At 38.8% G+C, this 22081-nt stretch overlaps 1 protein-coding gene across 1 annotated transcript in view; it reads left to right on the top strand.

Moving 5' to 3' along the window:
- The first annotated feature begins 1700 nt into the window (after positions 1-1700).
- The window catches only part of CAMKMT (calmodulin-lysine N-methyltransferase), a 477469-nt gene continuing 457088 nt past the window's right edge, over positions 1701-22081 (top strand). The window contains 6 exon segments of the mRNA XM_044659467.1: positions 1701-1780; positions 2257-2698; positions 2794-2842; positions 2845-3014; positions 3016-3207; positions 18645-18817. Coding sequence (XP_044515402.1) covers positions 1701-1780; positions 2257-2698; positions 2794-2842; positions 2845-3014; positions 3016-3207; positions 18645-18817 — 1106 coding nt within the window.

Raw genomic sequence — 22081 nt, forward strand, 5'->3', positions numbered from 1 at the left:
ACTGTCAACGTTCTTTTTTTGGTTTGACTTTTGAATTCCCAAGACATGAATGTTCTTACAGTGTAATTCTAGTGAATTTGCAAAACATAAGGTCAGCAGTTCTTAATCTAATTCCTAAAGTATCAGAATCCTATAAGTAAAGAATAAAATACTGTATCTTGAACAACTTTTATAAATAGGTTCAGAGAGGTCTAAAAATAAAAATATGTCTGTTTTAGAAGGTCAACAACTCCCTTAGGATAAACTCTTCTTTCTTGATAGATATGTCTCTTGCAAAGTCAATTCTCTCAGGCTAAGACCACATGGAAATTATACTGGAACAGTGATACCCTACAAAAAAAATTGAGAAGTTACAAATGACCATATCTCTAAAACCTTATAACATTTAGGTCTCCCACCAAATAAACTAGTTTTGAATTCACACAATTTTACATATATTTGATGTACTAGAGAACAGGTCAATGAGGAATTAAGTTGTTTTTTTTTTTTTTAAATATAACCCTACCTACAAGGTGTTCACATTTTATGGGGTAGGGGAGAGCTACAACTTATCCACAAATAAATAAATAAAAGGTAATTTGAGGACATTAAGAACCAAGTTGGTGGGGAGGGAGAGGAGATGAAACAGGTATCAGAAAGAGTATGTCAAAGGAAAAACTATTATGTGAAATAGGTTGAAGCCAGAATGTAGAGCTCATAAAAGCCCAACAGAGAAGTTTGTATTTATCCTGGCCACAATGCAGAGCCACTGAAGGTTGTTGGACCAGGGAGTAACACGGTCACACCAGTCTTAGTAGGATCATGTTGGTCAATCTGAGAAGATACTTATTAAGCACTTGTTATGAGTAAAGTATCATGAATACAAGGATAAAATAGAAAAATTCTTCTCTACATATTCCAAATATCTACCACAATGCCTTTTAGTGAATCAGAGCCCAGAATTGGGAATAATAGGATTTCAGTTTGAATCCAAGTTTGGCTATAGATCTGTGTGACCTTGGACAAGTTACAAGTCCACTGAACATTTTTCCTCATCTCTAAAATGATAAGACTGGGTTATAGTTATCACTAAGATCCCTTTCAAGTTTAGATCCTATGATGACTTAATAACATTTGCTGCATTGAAATAAGTGACAATTAAGAGAGATGTTGACATTAAAGCTCAGGATACAATAAATAATACTCCTTAATGCAAGAGGGGAATTAATTTAGAATACAAAAGTATTCTCCACTCCCTCTTTTTCCTCCGCCCCCAAAGTCTGAAAGGCTATAGAAACAAAAAAAAAAATCTATGATGGGTTACTAAAAAGAAGTTAGAGATGGCCAAGTTCATCTCTAATTTTCTAAGGATGATATCAGGAAGGGCAAATATCACACTTCACAAGACATCCCTTAGGAAAACTGTCAAATAAAATACTGAACATAGTGTCTTCAGTACAGTAGCTTCACAGTAAACGGTTTCTCAACTTAAAAAAAGATCTGTTTTACTTATGGCATTTACTCTCCTCTTCCAGACTACCTTTTTACACCTTAGAAGTTTCTTAGATCAAAAGTATTCATCACCAAGGGACAATCAACTCTACATGTTGATAAATTTCTGGCAATCTGACTAGTCAGATCTCCATAATAATGTAGGCACAGCTTTCCAGAAAGGAGCATTACCAACAATCCATAAAGAAGAATCGAGCCCACTTTAATAGATGGACCCTCCAGCTGAATTCTGTCAAACTGAATCTAGGATGGAACTATGCCAATATTTCTTCTGCAGTAGACAGCTTGGGTAATGATTCAGACTTAGGGGCAAAAATCTGTTTTTCTAAAAATATGGAGGTGCATATAAAGCTGAAGCTCTCTATTTGGCCCTCAACTGACTAATTCTGTACCCACTTCATCTTTGGAGGCAGACACCATCATCAGCAGGTAAGCTCCACGAGGGAGGGGGCTAGTTTTGCCTTTCCTGGTCAGCTAGACAGTACAGCAGACTGAGTGGTATATCTGGAGTTTGGAAGGCTTGAGTTCAAATCCCACCTCCGACATAACCCTGGCAAGCTCCTTAACTTCTGCCTGCCTCAGTCTCCTCATCTATAAAATGAGATTAATACCAGCACCTACCTCCCGAGGCTGATATGAGGTCCAAATGTTCTGCGAACTTTAAAGCACTATATAAATTCTAGGGAGGAATATCTGACTTACTCTCTAGCCTCTGGCACCAAGTAGGTGCTTAATAAATCCCTTAGTGACCTTTTTTTCAAGCAGGAAGGCTTCTGGAGGGTTTAGAAGAAGGAAGGCGACCTCCTATCAGGACCGTCGGACGCCAGGTGGGAATTCAAGGCCAAAGCAAGGAGAGGGTCAAGTTCAGGCCGCGGGTCCGGGTCCTTCCTCCCACGTGGAGGCCAAAAAGCGGGGAACCAAGCCTACTCTGGAACCAGGAAGGGGGTCCCGGGGCAAGACAATCCAGAGAAAATGGGGAATCCTGGGAGAAAAGGCTACTCACTGTCTGACTTGGCTGACCCAGCTCTGGAGGGATCCTCAAACAGACCTCAGTGACATTCAGTGGTTCCTGAGAACCGGCTCTGAGAAGCCGCTGTGCCAATCTTCCCGACGCAGGCCGCTCAATCCAGCGCCGAGTGGCGCTCCCGCGGCTCTCTTGGGAGATTCCGACGCCGCATTCGCCATTTTTAGCTTGGGCTTGCTTTCTGTGTGTTCCTTAGCAATCCAGTTTTGCTTTATTAACATTTTGCCTATTCTCCTTTGATTCAGAACTACTGTAGCCAAGAAACAAAAGCCATATAGGGGCGGGGGGGTGGGAATGTTTCCAGTTCCTTACCAGAAGTTCTATGTCATTCTCTACCTGCCCTTATCCAAGATGGTCATCGTTGATGGCCCCAGGGAGTGACAAATCAATCGCCGCACTCCTCGCTCGCGGTTGCCGAGGTGACGCGTTTACCCGGAAGGGCCGCAAGCCGAAGCCGGCTACAGCAGCCGAGGCCACGAGGTCCAGTGGCTGCGAGTCCCAGGCGTCGCAGGTCCTGTCAGCTGAGAGACAGGCAGGCAGGCAAGCAGGTCCTGGCAGGGGAGTCCGGGCGGCAGGTTGGGATGGAGTCTCCAGCATCGGGAACTGATCCTGGAGCTGTCGGACAGCTCGGAGTTGGGGAGCCGGGGTCAGCCTCTCGGGGACCCTTGGCCAGGTGGAAACTGCTCCGGCAGGTAAGCACCTAGGTCCCCTTACCCCGCGACCCAGGCTCGTCCTCTTCCTTCTTTTCTGCGAAGTGCCCGCCTTGGCCGGTCACTTCTGTGAGTCCCCCCCGGAAACACACTACGATGAAAAGGGATTCCGGAGAGCAGTCGGCCCCTCCTTCTCTATCCTGGAAGCTGGACCTCTTTCTAACATCTGGTTGACTTTGGCACTCTCCTGCACCTTTCTGTGGCTTGGGGTCTCTCTTGACTCCCGGCTCCTCTTCTCCTGTAGTCTTCTCTCTGTCTCCCCCAGTCTCTCCACTCTCCGTCTCTTCTCGTAACTTTTATCCCTCTTAATGACCTCATCATGAGTAACTTTCCCCGTTAATAATGCTCCCAAAGTATTATTAATGATACAGGCTACGAGGAAATTAGAATGGTGCAGTTGAATCCTGCCCCAGACACTTCTCAGCTGCTCTTGATCCTGGGTGAATGACAACCTCTGCAACCTCAGTATCTCTTTTGTAAAATGGGTATAGTAAAACCACCTACCTTCCAGGATTGTGATGGGGGCCAAACCTTTTCCCCGTAGTCTTTCTTCTGAAATTACCTCGAATTTACCTGTGCATATTATTGGTTAATTATTTACTATTGATCCATCCCATTTTAGCTTGTTTGTATATAGGTGTTTGATTCCTCTTTTTGAGAGCAAGGACCGTCTTTTGCCTTTTTTTTTTTCCTATTCTCCAGCATTTGGTTGGGATAGATTGATTGGGGGAAGTGAATAAAGAGGGAAGGATGTTGACTTAGTGGATAGAGAGCTAGACCTGGAGACTGGACAGCTCTGAGTTAAAATCTGGCTTCAGACATTTCCTAGCTGTGTGACCCAGGAAATGTCACTTCACCCCAATTGCCCAGCCATTAGAGTTCTTTTGCCATGGAACCCTAAATGGCATTATTGATTTTGAGACCAAAGGTAAGGGTTTAAAAACAAACAAACAAAAGCAGAGTGATGAATGACAGCTGGATTTCCCACCTGGGTGATTAAAAGAATAGTGAAGTCCCTAGAAGGAGACAGAGAAGTTAAAAGGAGGAGTGAGTACTGAGTAATGATAATGAGTTTTATAATTGTGGGATGCCTATAGGATATCCAGGTAGAGATGTCTAACAGACAGTTGGAGATAATGGAGTTGAATTTTAGAGACATAAGGGCCAAAGTATGATATTTTTGGAGTCATCTATGTAATTTAATCGTTGGGAGTTGCTGAGGTTTCTTTATGGTCAAGATGCTTTTGTTGATTGACAGTAAGTTATGTATGCAAATATAGTTGAAGAGTTGATAGTTGGCCACTAGCAGTATTTTTGGGTTGTGTAAATGAGATTATTAATGATAAAGCATGCTTCAGGTTTTACAACTTGGTCTTATGGCTATGCTTGTCTGCTCCTCTAGTTATTCCCAAACTTTGTTCAAGAGCTACCTATAATTCAATTTATTTAGTGCCTCTAGGTTAATCTCTAAGACTTCAGAGAGGATGCTAACCAGCAGTGGTTATTCCTCACCCAGGAATTCCCTATTCAGTGATGGGCAAACTTTTTAAAAAGGGGGCCAAAGGAAAGGAAATGTTCTGTTTCTAATGTCAGTCTGTTTCTAAGGCAACTCTTTCGAAGTTTCATTGTATTGTATCCTACTCATTGTATTTGTCAGATTAGGAATAATGTCCTGTGGCTGCATAGAACATTTCAGGGGGCTGCATCTGGCCCATCACTGCTGTGATAAGGAACTTCTGGGACAAGATAGAAAACAGCTTGAGTGATGAGATCGTAGGTTAAAGAACTTAGAATTTACCCAGGTGGCATGAGCCAGGGCCAAGGGACACTTGGGACCGCCTCTATAAATACCCTTGGACTACACTACCCAGGATCTCAATCAGAGAAGGGAATTCTGGGAGGAGGGAGGTGTATGGGAGGGTAGGTCATAGACCTGCAAATCCAGCATCCACACCTGAGTGCCATAGGAAGTTCATTTCTCCTGATACTAATAGTGCTGAGAGAGAATAACATTAAGCTGCTAAGAAGAACATCATTATCCTTCCCTGTCCTTTGGTTTGCATCATGGCCAGGTGAAACCAGGGATTGTGTGAGGGAGAAGAATCTCCAGCCTGACATCAGCCTATTACTTATAGATTTAGATTACCTTAACTTAATTAGCCATAGTATAGCATCCCCAAACCTCTATCTTGATAAGCAATAAATCCTGTTAAAATTTAATCCAGCTGAAGATTTGTGCTCCTTTCCTGACTAGTGACATCTACAGCTATAGGGGAAGGGATTTATCATACTGCAGTCAGATCATTAGCATTATCCATTTAATAAATCAATACCAGCCCATATCAACCCTTTATCATCAAACCCAACTCCAAGCCAAGGAGCTAGGGGAGTTGTTGATCATCATACAACCCCTTACTTAATACTTTGGCTTGGGCACTGTTAAAGAGGTGTAGGCTTGGCTAAGCTGAACTTCATAAATCCTGGGGATTACTAGCACATTTGGTGATCATCCAGGCAACCTCATCTCTCACTTAGCCTAGATCCATCTACCACTTGAGGATCTTGAGCCAGCTTGACAGGCTCAATGTCAGCCCAGATAGATAACACCAGGGTTTATATCATCCCCTTTTCTTTAACACTGCCCTATATCAATAAAATCACACATTTAGTCTATCACTATGTGCCAAGTACTGTGCTAGGCATCAAGGGGAATAAATAAGTATGACACAGTCCCTGTCCTTAAGGAATTTGTAAACTAAAAGATTAGGGGCAGCTAGGTGGTGCACCAGGCTTGGAATCAGGATGACCTATGTGAAAATCAGATACTTATTAGTGTGTAACCCTGGGCAAGTCACTTTGTTTGTCTTAGTTTCCTGGTCTGTAAAATGAGCAGGAGAAGGAAATGGCAAATAACTCCAGTATCTTTTCCAAGTAAAACCCCAAGGTCCCTACCGGCTTTAAAACTATATATAATCCTCTAATTTTTCTAGCTGTCTTATTCCATAGATATACCTTATTATAGAAAACCTCTGTATAAATAACTGAGAATTTATAAATTAGAGATATGATTTATGACTTTCTTTTAATATATCACCTAATAACTTTTCAGGTCATCAAAATTGTGTTCTAGTAAATGTTCTCCTATTTTCACTTTCTGGTGAGGTGGAAATAATTTTGAATGTTCTATTTGTGTCCATCTTGTGCTGTGTGCAACTTTTGGCAGAGAGGGGGGACCATCATTCTCTAAAGTTCAGAGAGGTTAAGTGATTTTACTGTCTTTACATATTCTAGAATTGGAATTCAAACTCATTCCTCTTATCACACCAACTATTCCATGGTATGGGACTTCTATTCCACTAGGTTGTCTCCCAAGGGCTCCAGTGATCTCCCTGTATTTGACTGATGGACGTTTGGTATATTGTGTTCAGTGCTGGGTGCCACATTTTAAAAAGACTTTGAGGGGGAAGATGGGTGGCTCAGTGGATTGAGAGCCAGGCCTAGAGATGGGAGGTCCTAGGTTCAAATCTGATCACAGACACTTCACTGCTGTGTGATCCTGGACAAGTCACTGAACCACCATTGTCTAGGTCTTTCCACTCTTCTGCTTTGGAATCAATATACAGTATTGGTCCAAGAAAGAAGGCAAGAGTTTAAAAAAATAAAAATAAAAAAACCTTGACAAACTTTGGAAAAGACCAAAGGAGGATGACCATGTTGGTTGGAGATTTGAAAACAATATCAATAGAGGAAACTAATTATGTTTAGCTTGGAAAAGAGAATGAATAGAAGATGGGACATTATTATTGACTTCAAATATTGGGGTGGTGATAATATAGAAAAGGAAATAGGCTTATTTGATATTGCTCTGTAGCTAAGAGTATTCACTTTTTTGGGTCGTAGCTCCATGGGAAGTCTAAATCTCTTCTCAGAATAAGGTTTTAAAATAATTGAAGGAGGTGCTAAGTAGCTGAAATAGCTAGATGGAAGAGAGAATAAAGATATAATTATTTTCACATACAAGTTCTTAGATCCCTTGAAATCTGTTCACAGAGCCTCTGGGAGTCAATGGACCAGAGGTTAAGATGCCCCAACTCTATAGGGAAAGATCTCTGTCTCTGTCTTTTTCTTCCTTCTCTCCTCTTCTCCCTGTCTTCTCTCCCCTCTCTCAGTATTCTTCCTCTCCCTTTTATTTTACCTGTCTCTTTCCTCTTCTTTCTTCTTACTTCTTTCTCCCTCTCTTTTCCTTTCACTTTATTTTCCTCTCCCTCTCCTTTATTTTCCTTTCCCTCTCCTCATTCTCTCTTCCTCTCCACCTCCATCTCATTTTTATTTCTCCTCCCTGTCTTACCCTCTTTTCTCTCCCTCTCTCTTCCTCCCACTCCATCATCTTCTCTCCCATTTCTACTATGTTGGAAACTATTACTTACAACTGTTGAACCAGAAGTACCAGAAGTGTGCTCAACAATATGAGATACATTGAGGAAAATTATTGACAAACTATTCCAAAGCAGGATGACCAGAAAGAAGAAAGGTGCAGAGACCACCCTGAGGAAGGATCAGTTAAAGAATTGGGAATGTTTAATTTAAATGAAATTTATGGGAGTCCTAATTATCTTCAGGAGATAGCTGGGCGGTGCAGTGGGTAGGAAACTGGGCCTGGAGTCAAGAAAATCTGAGCTCAAATGTGGCCTTAAACACTTATAGACTGTGTGACCCTGGGCAAGTCACTTAACTCCTGTTTGCCTCATTTCCTCATCTGAAAAATGGGGCCATGCTAGAGAAGGAAAGGACAAACCACTCTAATATCTGCCAAGAAAAGCTGATGGACAAAGTGTGATATAGAATTAGATATACTTGAACAACAACAGTTATTTTAAAGTGGTTAGAGATCTGTAAGTTGGGGAAGTAATTATTGTCCTTGGCTCTAGACCTGGAAACTGTAGAGACCAGATTAGGTCCATAGGAAGAAACACTTCCTTACAATTAGCATTGGCTAGAAGTGGAATGGACTGGCTTGGAAGGCAATTTATTTTCTCTCTCAGGAATTCTTTAAAAAGAAGCAGAGGGGCAGCTGGGTAGCTCAGTGGAGTGAGAGTCAGGCCTAGAGATGGGAGGTCCTAGGTTCAAACCCGGCCTCAGCCACTTCCCAGCTGTGTGACCCTGGGCAAGTCACTTGACCCCCATTGCCCACCCTTACCAATCTTCCACCTATGAGACAATACACCGAAGTACAAGGGTTTAAAAAAAAAAAGAAAGAAAAAGAAGCAGAGGCTGGATGACTGTTAGAAATTTGGGATTTCATGTTTATTTTCAGGTACCAGTTGGCTTGGATTGTCTGTAAACCTATTTATTAGTCCTTTGTTGTTCTTGGATTTCTGCCGTTCTGTTGACTACCTGAACTTTTTTCTTATCTCACAGTCCTGTACCATCTTTGATCTTCAACCTTTTATTTTTTATTGCCATCACCTTGCTTCCCGTACTTGACTACAGTAGACACTTGAGAAACCTTGAAGAAGCTGGAGGCACAGTGGTTGTTTTTACCTAATTTCTTTCTTAAATTATATACTATTTACATGTATAAAACATTTGGAGAACAAAATGAACCATGTATAGTAGTCAGATAACAGTTCCCACATACTAAATGTCCAGGATTCCTAACTAGTTGGAGGAAAAATTTTTTTCATGACTATTATCAACCCATTAAGAAACCACAAATTTATAGCATTACTTTAGTAGAAAGAAATAGGGTTGGTACAATGAAATCTGAACCTCAGGGTATTAGTGGATCTCATCAATCAATGAATATTTGCTTATTAATCACCTAGTCCAGTGATGGGCAAACTATTTCTGGCAGGCCAGATCCAGGCCGTAGTTTACCCATCTCTGCCTTAAGCAATTCCCTAATCACTATGCCCTCACATCCAGATGTAGTGATTAGGGAATTGCTTAAGGAAGTGATGGGCAAACTCTGGCCCGTATGGAATAGTTTGTCCATCACTGACCTAGTCTATGCCAAATACTGGGAATACAAATACAAAAATGAAATAGTTCCTGCCCTCATGGAGCTCTCATTCTATATGGATATATAAAAATATGGTATTTACAGATATGTGGGTATATACATATAGAACAGCTTCCTCTTTAGAGGAAGGCACTAATTTTTGAGGTCTAGAAAAGATCTCTTGTAGAAGATGATGCTTGAGTTGAATCTGAAAGGAAATCAGGGATTCTAGTAGGTAGAAGTAGAGGAGTACATTTCAGGTATGGGAAGAGGCATATTCCAGGCATGGGGACATCTAGTATAAAGACATGGAGGCCGAAAGATGCAGCCATATGTGTGAGGAATAGCAAGTGTACCAGTTTGGCTGCATTGTCAAATGTATGGAGAGGAATGAGCCATAAAGTTTTAGAAGTAGGATGGAGTGAAGTTGTAAAGAGTTTGAAATGCCACAACTGTAGGCCTTTCCTCCATTGGTTCAGATAATAAGCCATGTACTTCTTGGCTTTCTTCTTCCATTGACCCCCTATTGAGGGGGATCTTCTAGAGGCTTTTTTGGATTCTAGTGTGGTATTCAGGCTGAATGTTATCTTTAATTTTCTGTCATTACCAGCCTATCCCCAAAGCCTTCAATAATATTCCTCATGTCATTTCTTGTATGCCATCATTAGAAATGTTTTAGTCAACTTGTCTCTACCATGCATTTCTCGGTTCCCCATAAGTTCACCTGCAACTCTGAATCTTCAGAGATTATCTTGTTCTGAGGAGCAGCTCAGTGGTTCAGTGGATAAAGTGTTGGATTTAGAGACAGGAAGACTGCAGTTAAGATATAGCCTCAGATACTTATTACTTACTTGGCTCTGGGCCTGCCTCTATTTTCTCATTTGTAAAATGAAAATTAAAAAAAAAAGTAAAATAACAAGGTTGTTGTAAGGATCAAATGAGATAATATTTGTAAGTGCTTTGCAAGCCTTAAAGAGCTATATAAATGCTATGTAAATAAAGATTTACATCTATACATTTTATTAGTAGAACTTTTGTTTAGAGGAGCAGTTGGGAATTATAGAAAGCACCGTAGAATTTTGCAAATGCAATACAGCCCACTCTATCTAGTTAATTCTGGGTCTAACTATTGTCCTTGAGAAGTATCTGTTCTAGATATGTAATGATATACTTGATCACTGGGTTTAACATCTGATCCCAAATGCTGTAGTCTAAGACTGCAGGGATTTTTTGTCCTTTGAATTTTTTGTGTATGGATTGTTAGGACTATCCATTTTGAGTAATCTAAACGAAGAGGTCCTGTAATTAGCTGTGGCTTGTTGCTGTTAGGTTCATGTCTTCTACAGACAGAAATATGAGCACAATCACATGATCTAAAAAAAATCCTTCTGCATTTATTTTTCCAGTTGCATCTTCCACGACCATGGCAAACACTTTTGGATAGCTGAAGTGCCCTTGACACGCTTTACTGGAAGTTACTAATCATTGGGTTGTTTAATAGAGTTATCTCTGTGCGTGTATTTATCAAGGAATCATGATAATTTCTGTGTAGAGAAGAGCCTTGAAGGCTATATTTTTCTCTGACAAGTTAAATACCTTTTTTCATCAACAAACATCTTATATTTGCTGCACCTTTCAGACAATTGTGTGACTGTCAAAATGTCATCTATTATAGAATATCTTTTGTGAAAGATTTCTCATATTTTCATTAAGGAATCCTTTATATAAATAATATGTATATATGTGTTTGTATATCATTCTAATAAAGATTTTACAAAAGTTGATCAAGTAGGCAAATGGGTTGGTAGTTTAGATATCCTCTGATAATTTTTTTGAGTAATAATGTCATCTGTAATATTTTCCTATTCTTTTGGTATTTTTCAAGATTGACCTGTCTCAAATGGGTATTTTTTGTGGGGTATGGATTTAGCCTGCTGTTAACTTCAATTTAAATATCATATCTTTTTTGTCAATTAGGCTACAGAAGCTATAGGCCTAAAAGTTATGGCCTAAATATGTTAGGACCTAGCTATGTTGTTCTCCTTGTCATTGACGAAAATTATAGATTAAATATTTACTGATTAGGGTGGTTTCCTGACTGAATCTTTTAAACATTGTTTAAACCTTTGTAGATAAGGGTGATACCATTAATATATTTGGCTCTTCACCCCCATTTCCCTTTCTTTGAAATCAACGATATCAGAACAAGTCAGATTGAAGTTATAATTGTTGGCAGGTTTCTTCTCAGCTTTTTCCTTTTCTTCTAATTTAATTTTGATTTTTGGCTTTTACTTTAACCAAATGATAGTTTGATTTCAAATAGATGATTTTTTATTATTTGACTTCTTTACCAGTAAACTGTTAAGATACAGTCAATTTCATTTTTTTATGATGTGCTCATACCTTCTCTTTTTTGGAAGAAAGTATTTTTTAGGCAGCTGTATGGAACAATGGATAAAAGAAATGAGTTCAAATCTAGCTTTAGATTCTTAATATCTGTGTGACTGGGCAAGTCACTTAACTAAGCCTGTCTTAGTTTCCTGAAGTATAAAATGAGGATCATAAAAGCACCTACCTCCTAGGGTTGTTTTTGGGAAAAACTGAGATAACATATAGCACTTAGTACATAGTAGATACTTAACAAATGGTCATTTCCTCATTTTTATTTTATAAATGTGAGGCTTTGGTGTCTTTTGCTTCTCAGATCTGAACCTTATTTTCCTAATTATTTTTTTGCTCATCTGTTCTACTCCAAGTTTTCAGTTTCAGTCCAGTAGTTCTGGTTTTCTGGGTCTATTTTTTTTTTCCTTTTTGGTAACAAACTTTTGTCCTTTCATTTTTCTGGAATAGTCTAAGCCTTTAATCTTCCATGCTATAAAGTTCTAACCTTTTAGCCAATTGGATGAAACTCACTTGTTTATCCATAAAACAGTAATTTTTTTTTAAGTCCTTACCTTCCCTCTTGGAGCCAATACTTTGGCTCTAAGGCAGAAGAGTGGTAAGGGCTAAGCAATGAGGGTTAAGTGACTTGCCCAGGGTCACATAGCTAGGATGTGTCTAAGGTCAGATTTGAACCCAGAATCTCCCATCTCTGGGCCTGACTCTCAAACCACTTAGCCACCCAGCTGCCCTCTGTAGATATTTTTTTCCCACTTTTTTTCCTGTAGCACTTTCATTTTATTTCCAAAAACATTTTAATGTTAAAAAAACAAACAACCCCAACAACACTTGCTTTATATCTTCCCGGAATTTTGCTTGAATTTGTGCTTAGCTGTATTTTTCTTTGAGGCTTTGCTTGAAGATACTTTGGAATCTTTCCTTTTTCTTGGCTTATGTGTTGCATATTTCTGTCCCTATAAGCTTTTTATGGTCGGAGGGTGTGATCTGGAAGAGGAACTTGCAAAGGAGACAGAGAAAGAGAAATCATATAAGTAGGGGGAAAACCGGGAGGGAATGATATCCTGAAAACCTAGAAAGAAGAGGGCATCAAGGAGAAGAAAGTGATCAAAAGTGTCAAAGGCTGAAGAGAGGTCAAAGAGAATGAACATTAATAAAATCCTATTGGATTTGGCAACAAAGAACTCATTAATAACTTTGGAGACAATTTGGTGGAATGTTAAGTTTGGGGAAGTCAGACTGTAAGGGGTTAAGAAGAGAGTGAAAGGAGATAAAGTGGAGGTATTCATTATAGACAGTCTTTTCCAGATGTTTATCTACAAAGGGTAGAAGGAGATAGCAGAGATGAACAATCAAGTGAGAGTTTACCAGGGCATGTTTATTGGCAGTAGGGAAGGCATCAAAAGACAGGGAGAGGTTGAAAATAAGTGAAAGAGTGGGGAGAAATCTGTTGGAGGAGAAGGGTTGGAATGGAATTGCTTAAACACGTAGAGGGTTTAGCCTTGGTGAGGCTTACCCTTCATGTATGAAGGGGTAAAGGAGGAGAAAGTGGCATATGCTTAATATTAATATCCTAAACGAAACCAGAAAACAAATGGAAATTGCAACTACTTAAAAATAGAAGTCTGACTCACAAGTCTTCTTTGGGAAGGCAAACAAAGGAATTGATGGATTTGGTTTCATCATCTCCCTCAAAGCTACAGGAAGTAAACATTTCATAGGACTTTTGGTCATCTCATTTTGTATTACTCATAATGAGCATAAACCAAAGACTATCATGATGAAAACTGAATTTGCAGTGATATCATTTGCTGCAGAGCCTGAAGTAGAGAAAGTATGAAAAACTTGGGCAGGGCTTTTGAAGCCAACACAACATATATTTTGATATTCTTTGACTTCAGTGAGAAGACAGTGTTACATCCATTGCAGTGGGCCAAGGCTTGAAAAGAAGATTCAGAAAAGGATCATATTGACCAAAGATGAAAAGCAACAACAGTCCTTTACTGATAAGTTTAACTCACAAAGGGAGAAGTTATGTGAACTGACTTGAGGTGTCTCAAGGTAGAAGTATAGAGGAGAAGATGGGACAAAAAGGAAAGTTATGAAGACAACATCCACATGTAAACTAGGGCAGCAGCTTGATACTTCCTAAAAGGGATGGACAAGGAAAGGATACAACCATGGTTGTTGTCAAAATCATAATGGTCTTCAGACCACAACACACAGACAGACAGACACACAAACACACAGACAGACAGACACACATATACACACCCTGCCTCTCTCTCCTCTAACCATTTAGAAAACATATCAGACTATATTTTGACTGGGAAATCTAAGAAAAAAATTATGAATCATTTCTCCAGCACAGGTCAGGAAGGTAGAGAGTATTGGACATAGGATTTGGTCAGAAGAGTGGTAAGGTGTAGGTAATTGGGATTAAGTGACTTACCCAGGGTCATACAGCTAGGAGATGTCTGAGGTCACATTTGAACCCAGGACCTTTGTCTCTAGGCCTGGCTCTCAATCTACCTAGCTACTTTCATAAAGCCTTTTTAATTGTTATTAATTGAAATTAAAATAACAAATAAAAATAATGTCAGAAGGTAGTTTTCATTAAGCTGAATTTAAAAGGTTTATCTTGGGGTGGTGTGAGAGAGGAAAAAAACATGGATAGCAAAATGTCAGAATATTAAATATATATTAAATATTAATGTTAAATTATTAAAATCGTGTCAACATGTAATCTTGAAAAAATAAACATAAATCAATATCATTTGGCTAGATGGCTCAATGGATAGAGAGCCAGGCCTTGAGATGGGTCCTGGGTTCAAATGTGGCCTCACATACATCTTAGCTATGTGATCTTGGGTGAGTCACCTAGTCCAATTACCTAGCCCTTACTGCTCTTTTTATTTTGATATTGAATATTGATTTTAAGACAGAAGGTCAGGTTTTTTTTTAATTAATCCTTATGGGAGTTGGGATGGTAGTTCATATATTGTTATTATGGAATATTATGGAAACCATTCTTAAGTCCATGTGTGTCTGTGCCTATTAGTGGTCCCTCAAGTTGTTTAGTTAGTGGCTTCCAATCATAGTTTGTTTTTTCATTCCCTGCCCTTGGTGTTTTACTGTTAGCTTTGTTGAGTCTTCTAATCTTTATGGGTCCCCAGAATTCATTCACTTAGAATGGCAGTGTATGGGAATATTCAGTGGCAGAACATCCCCAAAACAGAGACCACTATCTCACAACCTTTCCAAGATCTTTACTGTCATTAGATAGATTTGTTAGATTTTTTTCATAAGGCTGAAAAATAAATAACATGGCTCATCAGTATAGCTTAATCAATAGTTGATGATTTTAAGGAATAAATGTAAAAAGCAACTCTTGTATGAATTTAAAAAACTTGCATTTAAGGATATGAAAATTTCAATTCTACTAAGATTTTTTTAGATGTCTAGGCAGAGGTAGAATTAATATAGTAACTTGTCAAAGATATTTCCTTCAGAAACCAGATGTCTTGAAAACTCTTGTCCTTTTCTCTCTCAGAAAGCTCAGAATACAAGTAAGAGAGCTTTGTTACATATTTATGCTTTTATACTTCAGTGGGTCTGGGATGTTATTGATGTGGCTATTCCCTTCATAACCCATCAGTGACTTCTCATCCTCTTGTACTTCTTGTCTGTGGCCTTCAGCAAATCCTCCTCAGGGGGTTGACCCAGGTACAGGATGCTTTCCTCCAAATGTGGATGCTATTAGAAGATTTAGGAATGCCTATCAGTTATCATTTATTCTCACAGTATGATTGGGCCACCTCCTTTTCTGATTGTTTATTTCTCCTATGATATCTTCTGGACTGCTTCTTTTGTTCAGTCTCTCTTGATAATACATTGCAATCCACCATGAACTGCTTTTATTTTTGCAACTTAAATTCTTTGAAGACTACAGGATTCCATGACTTGAATCCATACAGTATACTATGTAACATGGCCTTTTGTTTCATTGTATAAATGTTACTGACTGACATATAGGGAGACCATTTCATATTTCTTAGTAGATGATGCATGTTTTTCACCTCCACATAAAGAACTGCTCTCCTCTTGTATCCTTTCAGTCCCCATTGTGTCCCTATTTTAGCTGCTTCCATACATGTTTGGAATGAATGAGAATTTTTGTTTTCTGGGCCAAGGACTCTTTGTTTTCTGCTAGAAAAGAAGAGAACCAAGATATATTAGGAATGGGTTAGGGAGAGATTTCCCCATAGCACTTCATAATTAAGTACTTAAAATTTGCCTCTGTGTTGCAAATTTGTTTGGAGATCTTAATTTTTCACCCAGAAAGCTCGAAGACAACAGGGAAAGATATGAAGGAAATGTGACATGGTCCCAGATATTAAAAAAAAAATTATAGTTGCTTCTCACATACTTTCATGTTCTTTCTTTCTCAAAGTAATGCTCTGTTTTATATTTTGTTCTTACTGTATCACCTTATTTCTGTATGTTTTATACATTGGAAGCTCCCCATGACATGATTTTCTCTATAAGATAGATTTGTTTTGGACTTACTTTAAGATAATTGAATTACTGAAATTAATTAGCTTAATTTCAATATGTCATAAATAAACACTTTGAAATCCACAGTTTGTCTCTGTTTTTATTTTGCATGTGACTTTATATCTATGTATGTCTTTTAATTTGGGTATTAATGTTGACTAAATTTCTAAGAGGTCATTTTGTACAGGGGAAAAATATTTTATTTGCTTTGGTTAACAAGTACCATATTGCCTTATTCATGAAAATGTTTTTCAGTTCAATTAAACAAACATTTATTAAATGCCTACTGGGTTCAAGGCCCTGTCCTAGGCTCTGGAGATACAAAGAGAAAATGAATGAAACAATTATTACCTTGTTGCCCTTTTCTATTAACATGTTTGGTTTTCTGTGAGAGGTTTGTCCTATTTGATTTCTGTTTTGGAATGAATGCTTTTAAATGGTTTTAAAAATATTGTTTTTCCTCAGGTGAGGATTGTTTTTGAGTTATGCATTGTAATGAAATAAAATAAGGCAATGTTGATATGAGGGAGGAATAAATGGGGATAGCTTAGTTAAAGGACGAATATAGGAAGGTAAGGGATGATTGGGGAAGGTAAGGGGCAGCTCAAACAGTCTAGTCACTGAGGCTAGAGACAGAGGATAGGTACTGGGAGGAAATAGGCTGGGTCCTTCAGGCAGGGGCTATCTCTGTGCTTCAAGAAGGTTTGAACCAGTCAGAAGTAGTATGGGTTTGGCTCAAAGGCTTTTGTTGTTAAGTTCTAAGGTCCCTTGGGGAAGGAGACAAGAGGCTCCTCCCTGCCAGTCAAACTAAAATCTACAGGAAGTCACTGCTGGCTACTTTCTGCCCAAAATGGATGCCCAGGTTTGCCCTCAACAAATAAAAGTAAAGTTATTCCTTCCCTCTTCAGCCTTTGCCCTAATATCAAGTATAATGATTCATCAGAGGCTTTTGTGTAGATATCAGCATGCATTATCATGCAAAAACTACTTATCTGATGAATATTGTTGCAAGAGAATACTCACATAAAACCAAAGCCCCAAAATAAAAACACAAACTAAAGTGAAAAATTATATGCTCTGATTTGCATTCTGACTCCAACAATTCTTTCTCTAGATGTAGGCAGCATTCTTTATCATAAATTCAGATGAGGATTATAGAGCAAAACTTCAGAGTGGCCTGTTTGTAAAGAGAAGTTCTGGAGTCTTTTTCTCTGTAAGATCCCTAAGTAATTTGTTTCTTTATATTGCTCTGAAATGAGCCTGGGCATTTTTCTGTGTGATAGGGAATGATCTCTGTTATATTGAATCTCTGGGAGCTTGAAGTTCACCTTTGATTGGCAACTAAGTCAGTTGGATGGAATGTTCCCAGGGAAGCATGAGAGAGGTAGGAGGGGCAGTTGAGAATCCCGAGGAGAGATTCTGGGTCTTTGACCTGTGCTGAGGCTGGAGATTGGTGGATCCTGGTCTTGGAGTGAGAGGGTGCAAACATCTCTCTGCAAACTCTTCCTGTACTTGAGATACCATTTTCAACCTGTACCTGACCACCACCTTGGTGTCTACTGCTCCTAGATATTAGGAGTTTCATCATCTAGATATCTAGGTTTCCCAGGGCCCGGGAGGGATCCAGGAAGTGGGCAGGAGACAAAGAAGAGGGTGGAAAGGGTGGACATAACTCAACTGTAAGACTGAAGATCTATAGAAGAAGAAGCTAAAGATTTCCCAGCAGTTTACCTACTCTGGTTTAGTCCTGGCCAGGCTGAACCAGAGGGAAGCTACATTGATTCTTCATTTGGCAGCAGTTGAGTTTCATTAGTAACAATTAAGTAGGGTCATCTATACCACAGTCCTTTACCCTTATCCTTCCTGTTTAATATATAAAGTTTAAAGTACCTTCCTAAATCAGTTTCAAAGCTTGTTTGGGAAGGGAGCAAAACACCGTTGGAATACCAGTCATTATCCTAGCTAAAGAGCCCAAATCAACACATCAATTAACCCCAGGTGGGTCCTGAAGGGATATACCTCTTGACCTGAAGGATCCTGCCTGGGCAACTGTTATAAAGGAGAAGGGTCATCTTATTTCTCTCTGTACATCATTTCTACCACCTCAAATAGATACAAGAGACCTCACAGATAATTATAACATCTCAAATCTGCCTGTCCTTTCTTTTTGGGTTGTTTATGCTAATATGATTCATGAAAATGATGCTGCTGATCATCCTAGGTCAAGAATACAGTGTTTACTGTAAACTTCTGTAAATCTCATTTCAAACTGCAATTTTTTTGTTGCTTTATTCAGATTTTTTTCCAGCAGTAAATTCTGAGATTCTGTGAATACTCTCAACCACTTAGCTATTGTGATTGATTCTTGACTTAGGTTTCTCATCTCTATTGTACTTAGTCTTTGAACACTTGACTAGCAGATGGGTTTATTTACTCTAACACCTTGTTTGTTTTTATCTCAAAGGTTCTGAAGCAGAAACACTTGGATGATCACCTAAGACAAGTATCTGTAAGAAGATTCCAATCATTTAATCTGTTTTCAGTAACAGAAATAAAAAAGGGGGAAACAGAAGATGAAGCTGGTTCCTGGGTTCAGTATTCAAGTGTGTTTTATCCTGAATACAGTATCTCTTTAAGGTAATTATCATTCTGGTTAAGATTTCATCTTACAAATCATTTTTATCTTGTGCAGTAGAAGGACAACTTTATCAGAATCTCATTATTCATTCTGATAATGTCCATGCATAGTTAGAGCTAACAAGCAATCTGAATCAAAGCTTAGGTTTTTCTGGATGTTATGATATTCAGAAAGTCCTCCTGAATTCCTTAGGTCTTGCCATTGTTGCTAGTTCTAAAGGAAAAAAAAATATCCAAAATAGCTCAGGGACATTTGAGGATTGTGTGGGTTTTAAATCAAAAGGTTCAGCTAATCTTTTCCTTCTAGCTTTTGATTGTGATGCAAAGTGAAGTTTTCCTTGATATAAAGAAGGCTGATATTGAAAACAAGGTTTTTCCAAATTTCACCTGAAAATCTGGTAACTTCAGGATCAGGAAAATCACTGTGGAACCTAGAAAGAGTCAGAATTAAAAATCCAGACCCCTGTATAACATTATAGTGAAATAGGCTTGTCCACAGGAATTTCAAACCTTCAGACCTTTGGTCTCCAGATCCGAACCCTTGCATGACGAGGGCCTTATCTACAGGAACTCCTACCTTGCAGACATCCCCCTCTCTGTAGGAATTTCAGCCTTGCAGACATCCTGTCCCCCAACATTCTGCCCCCCTCCCCAGTGCCTGATCATCCTTAAATATTTGGCTCCTGCACAGCTCGGGGTCCACATTGACTTGTCAGGGTGAGTCCCTAGCCTTAAGCTAGACAGTAAAGTCCCTTTGCATTTTGCATTGCTGCTCTCAGACTCATTATTGGGATGGACTACCTGCACTTCAATTACCTCTTCTCTTTGACATTTCTTCATCTTCAGACTAGAGCCTTCCTGGGAGGGAGGGAGAGAGAAAGAGAGAGAGTTCAGCTGAAAACATTGATATTGTATGAAGCAGTGGAGACAGTAGGGCCTTTAAAAATGATTATAAAAACAGAGAAGGGAACAGTTAACTGCAGTAACAAGATTTCTATTTTACCTGGTTGATTTTTCTGACACAGTTGTACTGTATAATGCTGCTGGAGGTGTTTAATTTTGTGTTCTGACAAGAGCATACATTTTGAAAGAGAAGGAGGAGCAGTTTTACAGGAGCTTTGTGAAGGGGAAAGATCACATTTTATGTAGAAAATATGACTGAATGAGGATAAAATAAGGTGATGAGTTTTTAAGAAGAAAAAAATCACCTTCACAAAGGATATCTATTCATAGTATGTGTTTTGTGATATTTTTAATTCAAAAGAAAAAGCTAAGCTGTATAAGGCTGCAGCACTAAATACAATTTTAGGGTCTGGTAGTGCATGGGCAAATAGAGAAGAATATTTGGGATCTATTTTTATGGTTTTCTTGTGTTATTGAAGGCCCCAAATAGAAAATCAAAATTCAGAGACTTTTAATCCTTCTATAATGCTTAGCACTGATCAGAACTTTATGTGATCAACTTTGAGTAGCTCCTGAGAATAGGAAAGAAAATGACTGTTGGAAAATAGTGTCTCTGAGGAAAGATTAAAAAAAGGAAAGGATAAGGGGCAATCTAATAACGGTTTTTAAGAATAAGACATTATTACCACAGAGGCTGCTGACCAGTTATTTTCTATATCAATTGAGGAAAGAATGAGAGGAAAAAAGAGTGTAAACTGTCACAAGAAGAATTTTAAGCTCTCCAAAAGGCTACTCAGGAAGGACAATAATAATGATGATAACTCACATTAATATAGTGCTTCAAAGGTTATGGAATACTTTTCTCATAACAACCTTATGAAGGGTTACAAGTATTATTATCCTTATTTTATAGATGAAGTAACTGAAGCTCAGAGGGCTTAAGAGTCTTAGTCATAATTACATAGTTAATGATTTTGGGAGCCAAGACTTGAACTTAATTCTCCTTTCTTCAAGTACAACACTCCTTTTACTCAACCATACTGCCTTTTTAACAGATATGGACTTTCTAGGATATATTTTAAAAGAGTTGCAGTTGTAGGAGAGTTTGAGATAAAACCTGGGCTGGAAGGAATACCTTCTTCAGGAATGATAAGGCTCCAGTAATTAGCTTAAAAATAGAAAATTTATCAAGTTTAATGCAAGTTGACATTAAGTTTAACTAGTTGGGTGGCTGGGAGGCAGGAGCAGGTAGAATACTGCCTCCTTGAGGAGATGGGGGTTTGGATTAATATACACTCTTGACAACAGGGCTTATATGACTAGGAATGGGGTTATGATTGGATGGAGTGATTTTTTTGGGTCTCTGGGACCTGAGATGGGTCATATATATATTTTTTTATTTTTTATTTAAATCCTTACCTTCTGTCATGGAGTCAGTACTATGTATTTATTGGCTCGAGGGCAGAAGAGTGGTAAGAGCAAGGCAATGGGAGTTAAGTGACTTGCCCAGGGTCACACAGCTGGGAAGTGTCTGAGGTTAGATTTGAACCTAGGACCTCCCATCTCTAGGCCTGGCTCTCAATCCACTGAGCTACCTAGCTGCCCCCATGAGATGGTCATATTGCTATGTCCTATGCCAAAAAGGAGTGAACTGTTCAGCTCATATATCTGAGACACAGAATAGATGCTTTTCAGAAGCAAACTAGGAGGTGTGCTCATCAAAAATGAGGGGAGAGGCCAGAGGGAATGTACCTCTCAGCTCAAAGTCTCTTTCTCTTTGCACTATAGGAATGCAAAGAAAAATGAATTCTTTATGTACTTTCTGTCCTGGGACACCTTTGGAGTTTTGGGGTGTCTAGGGGAAGCCTGTACCCCCCATATCATTGCTAAACTATTTGAGACAATTTAAGTACAATGATTCTTGGAAGCAGGGGGATAGGTTAAATAACCTCATCTCTGCCTTACAACAAAATAATTCTGGGGACTGTGTCTTTAGTACTATGCCAAAGTAGACAATCAGTATTTTTTGAATGAATAAAATTCTGTTTTGGCTTTAAAATTCTGCCAAGATAACCTTTTTTTTTTTTTTTTGGTCTGTTGTGGGATTCCAGAAAACTACACTGAGAATCAGAAGAAACAGAAGGTTTCTAGATGACCCACAAATTTTGGCCTTTCTCTTTCCTTATTCTTGATTTGAATTGTCTTTACATCTCCCCCTCCCCCTATTCTTTCCTATATCTGTCTTGCTTTTGAGTCACTAAGGATCAGGTATATGTTTTATTTTTTGTTTTTTGTTTTTTTTTAATTTTTAAACCCTTAACTTCTGTGTATTAGTTCCTTGGTGGAAGAGTGGAAAGGGTA

This window comes from Gracilinanus agilis, chromosome 2 (genome assembly GCF_016433145.1).
Source record: "Gracilinanus agilis isolate LMUSP501 chromosome 2, AgileGrace, whole genome shotgun sequence".
Taxonomy (NCBI): domain Eukaryota; kingdom Metazoa; phylum Chordata; class Mammalia; order Didelphimorphia; family Didelphidae; genus Gracilinanus; species Gracilinanus agilis.